The following is a 9,679-nucleotide window of genomic DNA, read 5'->3' on the forward strand; positions in this document are numbered from 1 at the left end:
ATGGCATCAAGTTTCCTTCAGCTGAACGAGTCAAAATACGAAGTGGTGATTTTTGGTGATTTGTTTTTTTTCCAAATTGAAATTCGATAAACAAATAAATGTTGTGGTAAAGGGTAGCTTTTTTCAAATTGCCAAGTATTGCCAAATTGAAAGGCTTCCTGTCTTTTAAAGATATGGAAATTGTGATCCATGCATTCATTTCATCCATATTGGATTACTGTAATTATCTTTATTGGGGTTGTATAAGAAGTTGCTTTCACGGCTGCAGCTGGTGCAGAATTTTGCGGACAGATTGTTGACGGGCACCAGGAAATGTTCCAGTATCTCTCCGGTGCTGGTTTCTCTGCACTGGCTCCCTGTTGAGTATAGGGTGCAATACAAGGTCCTTTTAATGGTTTACATGGGCTTGCCCCTATCTCTAGTGCGTTACAGCATCATTTTGCTGCTAGACCCCTAAGTTCCTCTCAGTTTTCTTTTAAACGTACCAAAATCTTGATTAAAAAACATAGGGATATCATGCCTTTGCGGTAGCAGCACCACATCTTTGGAATAGTCTCCCTTTACACATTAAATCCTGTGATTCCATTGAGTGTTTTAAATCTAGGTTGAAGACCCATCTTATCTCTGCTGCTTTTTACTGTTCTTAGTTGCATGTGGTTTATTTAGTGCTTTGTTGTGATTTATGGTGTGTTTGTATATGTTTTGTAAGGTTGGGTCTTTAAAGCATTTTGGTCAACTCATGTTTATTTTAAACGAGCTTTAGAAATAAAATGATTGATTGATGGGTGCAAAAAAAACTAAATAAATAGGGAGAAAGAGATCAGCATTTATCTGTTTATTTTCTTAATTTATATTTATTTAATTGTGTATATATATATATATATATATATATATATATATATATATATATATATATATATATATATATAGCTTACATTGCTTTCACAGAGGAAAACAGACAGACTGGATTATGGCAACACAATGCTGACATTGATTGAACCACAGGCTGAACAATGAGATGGGAACACCAACACCAAACATAACTGAAGATACTTCTTTAATTAACTATTCATCTACAGCAGCTTTGATATCAGATCCGACCCGAGAAGAGTTGATGCCTAGAGTTAACAGGGTAAGAGGCATTGCAGGTGTTCCTTTGTGGAGTTTTGAGCCATTTCCTGTTTTCCTTTCCTGTCTGGTCTAATGGTATGTGCTAAACATTATGTAGAGTATCTACTTACTGCAGCTGATCACACAGACACAATAATAATTCTACAAGAACTTTCACTGAAAACACTTGCCTAAAAGAAAAAGAAAAAAACATTCATATAAGAGAAATTAACAGAATTACAAATATGTGAAGTGGACCTCCCAAATCATCATTCAAAAAAATTCATCATAAACGTTCAGCCTGAACTTATCACCCATAAAGATGCGTCAAATCGGCAGGTGTCAGTTAGGATGTGGCCTCAGCTATAATCTGACATTATGACATCACTGTGGATGGCTTTGTGTCCCATCAGTACCGAGAAGAGCATGCATTCTTATAGTGATAATACGCATATGTTCTACTCCTTTTGTCATTCAGCATCATTAAACATTGTGTCATTACTAAAAGCCCTACGAATCAAAACATTTACACATTATGCAGATCTAAATTCAGAAACATACTCTATGCAAGAACACAAATGGTTGGCCAAGCCTGCGGTCTGGTTGAATATTGGAGATCACAAGGAGTCACCTTCAAATGTCTGTGCCAATAAACCAGATGTGTTATTATTCAGGCAGCTATCTATAAACTTGTCAACAGTTGAACTAACTTTAACTTGCTCAGCAAGATTCTCTCCAAACTGTTGCTCCCCCATGGCTGACCTGAAAGCGAAAACTGACAGTAAAAGATAGTTTGTTATTGTCCGCTACAGTGTTGGCAAGCCACACATGGTTGGAACTTACGGTCTTTTACCATCCATAAAATTGAGCTTGCATAGCAATACTTGCTTCACATACTTGAGTAATTCAGGTCTAATGATAGAGTGGCTTCCTTTGCACTTAACTACAATTTTTAAGACAGAAACAAACTACAAAAATAGATCTTTCCATTAAACATTCTTGTGTCTTTCTGTCAGAAAGCTCTTATTAGCATCTCGTTCCACATTCTTCCATTTCATAGTTGGTGCTTTTTGTCTTTTCTTGACTTCAAATTATTGAAAGGGCATCAAACTGTACTGTGTACTAGTTTCTCATTTGTTTTAAACTTATGTGTTGGACTATCCCTTCATTACCCTTCCCCTTATTAACACACAGCTTTCATACGGCCACGAGATACCTTACTTCCTCTTTTCTGAAAGTATTAATAGACCAACAAGGAACAATCCAAAAACAGTGAACATGTCACTTATTGCACAGGCAGTGTAAATCTAAAAACAAATTCAAGATGCCTCTGCGTCCACACAACCCCGTAATCATACAAACTCTTGTAAGCATCTACAACGAAACCCATCCAAGTTTGTGTCTGTGGGTCATGTGCATTAGCACAAACAGAGGTGTTTTACAGTATAATGACTTCTTAAGTATCTGCTCCCCTCTCCCTCCATATTTAACCAGTAGTCCTCATGGGGAGCATGAAATGTCAGCTAAGTGGCTTTGAGTGAGAACAGGCCCCCCAATTGGCTTAGTGGGCCACAGAAATGGGCCTGGAGTCTCTAAAAGTGGATGGGAGGGCGCGTGGTCCACAGTTATGGGGATTGGTGGGTGGTCAGGTTTGGACCTTGAAGGCCAAGAGCTGCTCAGAGTGCATGTTGTTGAGGGAGCGCAGATCCGGAAGTTTGAGAAGCAGTTTAGTAAAGATGGCAATCTCGTTGGGGTGGTTCTTGGTGATCAAGGTGCGCAGAGCTCGTATCAGAGTTTCCTGAAGTGCCTCAACTGAGTTGACGTTCTCAAGGCCAGAACGATCTATGGGGAACACAGCAGGGGAATTCGTTTTACAAGTTTTTGTTGGAACATTTATTCTTGTACTGTATAATCACCATGACCTTCCTGACGTCACTTCTTGTTACTAAGTGGTCTAAGTTTTGAGCTCAGTCAAGTTTCTTAATTTACAATTAAATGTAAGTGTGATCTAATTGTAACTTTATCTTGAAATCGTGATCCTTAATTGCAAATATTTAACTTAAACCTTAAACTCCCATTTCAATTTGTCATTTCAACATCTTAGATACAAAACTATAAAGTATATGGTCTGAAAACGGTGACACAAAAAGAAGTGATAAATACCTGCAGACACCAGCACTACGGCCGTGAAGAGGCTCATTTCCTCCTCGCTGAGGTTAAGAGCTTGCAGCTTCTCTGTGAAGTCAAACATTGAGTTGAGGTGATCTCCAGCCCCCAAAGACCGCAGAGCATCCACGCTATACTTCCTGCCACTCAGAAATGTAACCGTCCGCTCCTTCACATCGAACAGGGATGTAAAGCGTACCACCAGCACCTACAGACCAAACAGGAAACCTCAGGTCTTTTTACAGTTCAAATGAAACTTGATATAGGACTCTGTTACGTCACAATGATTTTTTTTATCAGATTAATTCAGCGCAGAGATTGTGTTGTGTTTTGTTCATACCTCAAAGGTGCCAGCCTTGAGCAGGCTGACCTGGTCATGTTGGGATAGATCTTTGAACCCTGGGATACGCTTTGCAAATTCCACCACCTCTCTGACAGCCGGGGTGAAGCTCATGGAGAACTCCTCCCAAATACTGTGACCCGACTTCTGAGGATCCACATAGGGTGATGTATTCATGGGGCAAACCTGTGAAATAGGATCATAAAATATATTTCATGAAAGACTGAATATGAAAGAGTATTTGTATGGACTACAGAAATTTCGGTATTGTTATTTTGGTATTGGTACCCTGTGTAACTCACCAGGTGCATCCTGTTAACCCTTCCGAATGTTTGGACACCATAGCTGCCATTGGCATGAGTTTCATTGTCACTATGAGTTCTCGGAGAGAGGTTCTGCAGAGATGTTCCATCGGGGATGCTGTTAGGAAGTCTGACAGGACAGCTGCTCAGAGTACTGTAATGTCGGCTGGAGTCTTCAGTCCCCTGTGGAGCACAGCTCGACTGTGGCTTCTGTTCGCTCAATGAGGATGTATCGTTCTGGCGGTTCCAGACATCCTGGGTCTTCCCTGTGAAATAGCTGTAATTGTTAGGGGCTTCAGAAGGCACACTGCCCTGCTCCTGATTGTACATGAAGGTCTCCTGCTGTGCCCTAGTAACTGTGCCGATGGCCTCCTCCTCCCCACTGTCAGTAGCACTGAAGGAGTCTGAGCTTTGGCTCGTATCCATGGTGATCAGCAGCTTGGGGTCAGGGCTGGTTTTGGATCGGTTGCTCCTGGGGGAGGTGGAGGAGGAACGAGAGGAATGGCCAGTGCTGTCCTCGGAATCTCCATCGGTGGCTGAAATCTGGTTGCTAAGAGGCAGGGGCTGATTGCCGTGGCTGTTGCTCATCATGTTGTTCATTGCGTTCTGCATCTCGAGCAGCATGCGCTGCTTCTCTCGTTTGGGAATCCGGCCAAAACGCACAGCTGAAGAGCAGACAGTGTCAGTTCACAGACTTTAACAGACTGACACTTATACTTAGAGACAGAAAGAGAGATAGATTATTGTTATTTATTATTATTGTTTCTAGCATGTTATATGTTTAGCAACAGTTCTTCTGACCCCTAACTGATGAAGTGTGTAGCTTTTAATTTCTTAAACAACATGTAGGAAGACATAGCATGGCCATAGTCCAGGATGACAAAGTCAAGATTAACATGAAGAATCATTTTCACACATGAATTGGTACCTCTGAGTACAGACCTTAAAATCATTGAAAGTCTTTGGGATGTGCTGGAGTAGACTTTACATTGTCAATACAAGATCTTGACCAAAAATGAATCCACCTCTTGATGGAAATAACATCACAACATTTATTTCCATCAAGAGGTGCATCATTTTTTTGGTTAAGATCTTGTATTGACATTGCAAGAGGCCAGCACTCTGTAAAGTCTCCTCCAGGACATCCCAAAGACTTTCAATGAATTTAAGGTCTGGACTAAGAGGTGCCAATTCATGAGTGAAAATGATTCTTCATGTTCCCTTCCAAACTATTCTTTCACAATTTGAGCCTGATGAATCTTGGCTTTGTCATCCTGAAATATGGCCATGATACATCGTCCTACATGGTTGTTTAAAAAATTTAAAACTACACACTCCATCAGTCAGGGGTCAGAAAACCTGTTGCCAAACATATAACATGCTAGAAACATAATAATCACTGCAATAATGATACAATCATAGACTCTTAAGCATTTGCCTATTTAAATCCAAACAGCAATTTATTTATTTTTTTGCCAGGGCAGTGTATCATCTATCTACATGCAAATAACATTTACTTTATATATTTAATTTATTTATTAATTTGTCCTTTAAGGTTTAAACCCTGAGGTCACATATGTTGGCCTGTAACAGATTTTGTTGATTGGATCTAGGACACAATGTCAGCTGGAGCTCACCATCTCTGGACATGCCCACGAGCAAACATTTCTTAAAACGGCACTGCTGGCACCGGTTCCTGTTGATGCGCATAATGGGACAGCTTTCGTTCTTAAGGCACTTCTTATACTGAATGTTCTGTTGAATGCTCCTCCTGAAGAAACCCTACAGGTGGTAAAATGAAAGAGATAGAGAGAAATGTAAGGGTCAACGTGCCCACAGAGAGTAACAGGTGTCGAGCCTTGGAGTTGGTATGGAAAGCAGGTGTCCCTCTCAGGACTGATGACACTGTTCTGTCACAGAGCTTTGCTCTGATAGTTAAACAGGCTGCTGAGTAGCAGGCTTTCTGGTTATAAATAAAGTAAAGTGATATCTCCTTCAGGGAGATGCACAGGTAGATGTAACCCAGATAAGGCATGACAGACATGCCACATCAACCCTATCTAAATCAACCACAGCGACACCAGGGACAATTTAACATGAAAACAGACACTATAAAACCGCCTTCACTGAGAAGTATGCAAAACCGAACACACATGAGAGTGAAAAATACAGATTTTCACACCCCTTCTGAGCTTTTGACTTAAAAATACTCTGTACTTCAGAAATAACAAATGAAACCTCTAATGCTTATACGTTTACACTGAAATGTGGCTGTAGACTCACACTAACATTTTCTCACCTTACATCCCTCACAAGCGTGAACGCCGTAGTGAAATCCTGACGCCACATCTCCACACACTTTACATAGCAGCACCAGACCGTTAATCTCTGCAGGAGCAGAAATACAGAGAGTCAGATGAAAAAGGCTCTGTGCTCTGTTTGGCTTTCTCCTTAGAACAACTGCTTTCAGTTTCCTCAAACAGCTAGAAGACCATTACTTCACGATGAAGCAAACAAGGGCAAATATAATGAATCGTGCAATGTTAAGTGACAAATATCAGATCATTACTGTCAATTATATAATTATTCTAGGTTTTCACTTTATTTTGATGGTCCCTTTAACACATTCTGTTGACTATAAGTAACGTTGCCCCTTCAAGTCTACTAATTCTCACTAGAGAAATAGAAGAGTATTAAAAGACTGATAGGGTTAGGGTTAAAATGTAGTTGCAAAGTTACTTATGGTCAGTAGAATGTCGGTTGTGGAGCATCACAATAAAGAGTCAGCATATATTAAGCAGTCAGTCTACTAATACTCTAATAAGAGTTTTGACATGTAGTTGCAAAGTTACTTATAGTCAACAGAATGTTCAAAAGGGACCATCAAAATAAAGTGTTACCTTATTCTATTCTAACAATAACAATACTTTTTTCTTTTTCAATTCCATTTTGATAACAGATAACAACTCAACTTAATAGTTCCTTAACTTTAAGACGACATATGTTGGATTCAATTTGTAGAAGATCATATGATAACACTTAAGTTTAGGGTCCAATTCTCACTATTAACTAGGTGCTTATTGGCATATATATTACTAGAATATTGGCTTCTGATTAGTACTTATAAAGCACATATTAATGCCTTATACTGCATGACCATATTCTACATTCCTTAATCCAACCCAATCCCTAAATTTAACAACTACATTACTAACTATTAATAAGCAGTAATTAGGAGTTTATTGAGGTGAAAGTCGTAGTTAATAGTGAGAATTTGACCCTAATCTAAAGTGTGACTGACCATATTTAAATTAGTCTGTAAGAACATGTGATTGCAGCATAAAAACATTTCTGGTTCTCTTTAACTTAATTTTTATTTAGATCAGTCTCTCACTTGTAATGCCACTTTTGGTGGTGGAGGGTGATCGTGCCTTCCCTCCGCCGTGCCTCGGTGGGCGGGACTGAGAGGCCACAGGAAGGGCCTCGCCCTGTTGACCCTGACCTGCGTGAGGCGGAGAGCAGGACTGATAGCTGCTGTTGGAGGAGTCACTGAGGTATGACTCTAGACTGGAGGCAGAGCTCGAGGAGCTAATGTAAGCTATTACCCCACCTGGTGGATGACACACAGAAGAGCAACAAAAGACAACTTCAGTTAGGAAACCTCAAATTATTTTTCTAGCTTCATTTAAAAAAAGAAAATGTGGATCCTAATATGTGCATATATATTATGAAGCATATGAGTATGAGACATGGCCTAATGGTTGATTCTAGATTTTACATCTATCTGTTGACAACTGTCTCTAAAAATATAAACATAGAGAGAGTATATGCAATCCATATAGGTGGCTATTTACTAATGAAGATACAAATATTTTATTTGTCCTTGTGTTTTATTTTGAGCTGCAAGCATTCCTTTTGTCAGAAAGCGGACCAGGCTTTGTGTGCTCTTTCTGTATGGGTTGACCTGATTTCTGCTGTCCCACTCTCAATGGTTAGGTAACACCATTACATAATACCTTTTAGGGTGTAGGCTTTACCGACAAACAACTCAACTCAAATGTAATACTAAGAACTAACAAACATAGTCTGTTTTCAAATTCTAATATGGTATTATCAATATCAATACTTGCATGTCCATACTAATTGCATGCTGGTGAGTCAAATTGTTTACATTATGTTGATAAAAATGTCTACCTGAACTTATTTATATTCAATATAAATAATTACATGCTAACGTCATCTCAGTATACTCTAATCTGAAACTCAAAGTAATGTCTGCTGAAATAAATAAATATATATATATATATATATATTAGTATACAAAAACATATAGTATTTTATTTATCAATTTATAGTATACATATATACATTATATATATATATATATATATATATATATATATATATATATATATATATATATATATATATATATAAGAACAAAATGAACGGACGTCATCAGCATTGCAGTCTGAGCTTTTGGTCGACATGTTCTTAGCACCGCCCCCACGTGTACTCGGGCATGTCTTGTTGGGAGTGTAAAAGCCAAAAAAGTGGGTCAGGCCGCAGCCGCCTCACGTGTATCTGCAGCTGCAGACGCATCCATCCTGCCATGCAAATTATGCAACACTGTACGTCATGACTTCTCTCGACCAATCAGAGCAGACGCAAAGGACGCGTAAACACAGATGCACATGGCTAGGCAGAGCGGTCCATGTGAGTAGGGAGACAGCAGTTCAATAGTAACCCACAATCTATGTCATAACAACACAAGCCTGACGCTTTTAACCTACTTAGAGTTTTCATGCTGCAAATAAAGTAATAAAAGCCCAATCAACACCTTAATTCACAATGTACATTCACAGCATCAAGTGCAACTACATGCTTCGGTGTCATTTATAAAAATAAGAGTGCACTGAAGGTATCACGGATTATTAAAGTCATATTCAAAAAGTAAAAACATACTGATCTTACCAGCCTTTGTGGATTCCATTTCCTCCGACAGCTTTGAGCCCGAGTCACCTGTGTGGTAGTGCCGTTTTTACACGGTTTACAGCAACTATCTAGTCGCTGGGAGATTCTATAAACCGAGTTTCTCTCAAACGTTACCTATAGCATACACTACCTGAGAAACATTTCTAAATAAATAAACAAGATAATCTGGATATATCAGCTCCGTGTTGCTTTGGGGACGAAAAATCAGGTACCTCCTAGAAAACTATAACTAAATACATATGTATTAGTTATAATAACTGGACTCTTCTAGACCGGACAGCCAAGATACCAAATCCACACGATTTACGTCTAATAAAGAGAGACTATAATAGCTCGCTATGTCGACTCGAGTAGCTGTAGTTCAGAGTTGTGAATAAATCAAGGTTTAACGCAGAAAAAGGACGCATGTAGAATGATCGAGCGAAACTGAGTGTCTATGTGCTGCTGCCGCGTCTGCTGTCTAAACATCATGTGACCCACTTCACCGGCTCCTCCTCCTGCTGCATGAATGTCATTATAACCCACTGACACACTTTCACTGCTCCTGGAGGGGCCTCCTGTGCACTCTCACCCCACACCCAAAGTACCCTGATGACCTCAGCAAACACAAAACATCAAACTGACATTTTGAGAGTTAGTAGCCTTGTGCTGTGCACCCCAAAGCTGAGATCTACGCCCCTGAGGAAGCCAAAAACGTAATGGGGATTATATGCAGTCAAGGCATAAAGTATGATGATAAGGCATTTGTTAGCCTATAATCCACACA

The 9,679-nt window shown here is 39.5% G+C and overlaps 1 protein-coding gene across 1 annotated transcript; it reads right to left on the bottom strand.

The window, feature by feature from the left end:
* Nucleotides 1-879: 879 nt before the first annotated feature.
* On the bottom strand, nucleotides 880-9,402 carry nr1d2b (nuclear receptor subfamily 1, group D, member 2b). The gene is made up of 8 exons (XM_084131146.1): nucleotides 8,893-9,402; nucleotides 7,313-7,528; nucleotides 6,218-6,306; nucleotides 5,556-5,700; nucleotides 3,919-4,583; nucleotides 3,617-3,802; nucleotides 3,274-3,484; nucleotides 880-2,952 (listed from the first exon to the last, which is right to left on the bottom strand). The coding sequence occupies exons 1-8, from the start codon at nucleotides 8,909-8,911 to the stop codon at nucleotides 2,756-2,758; spliced, it is 1,728 nt and encodes a 575-aa protein (XP_083987272.1). The 5' UTR covers nucleotides 8,912-9,402; the 3' UTR covers nucleotides 880-2,755.
* Between the last annotated feature and the right edge of the window lie 277 nt (nucleotides 9,403-9,679).

This window comes from Abramis brama (assembly GCF_963993115.1).
Source record: "Abramis brama genome assembly, chromosome: 12".
In the NCBI taxonomy this organism is placed as follows: Eukaryota; Metazoa; Chordata; class Actinopteri; order Cypriniformes; family Leuciscidae; genus Abramis; species Abramis brama.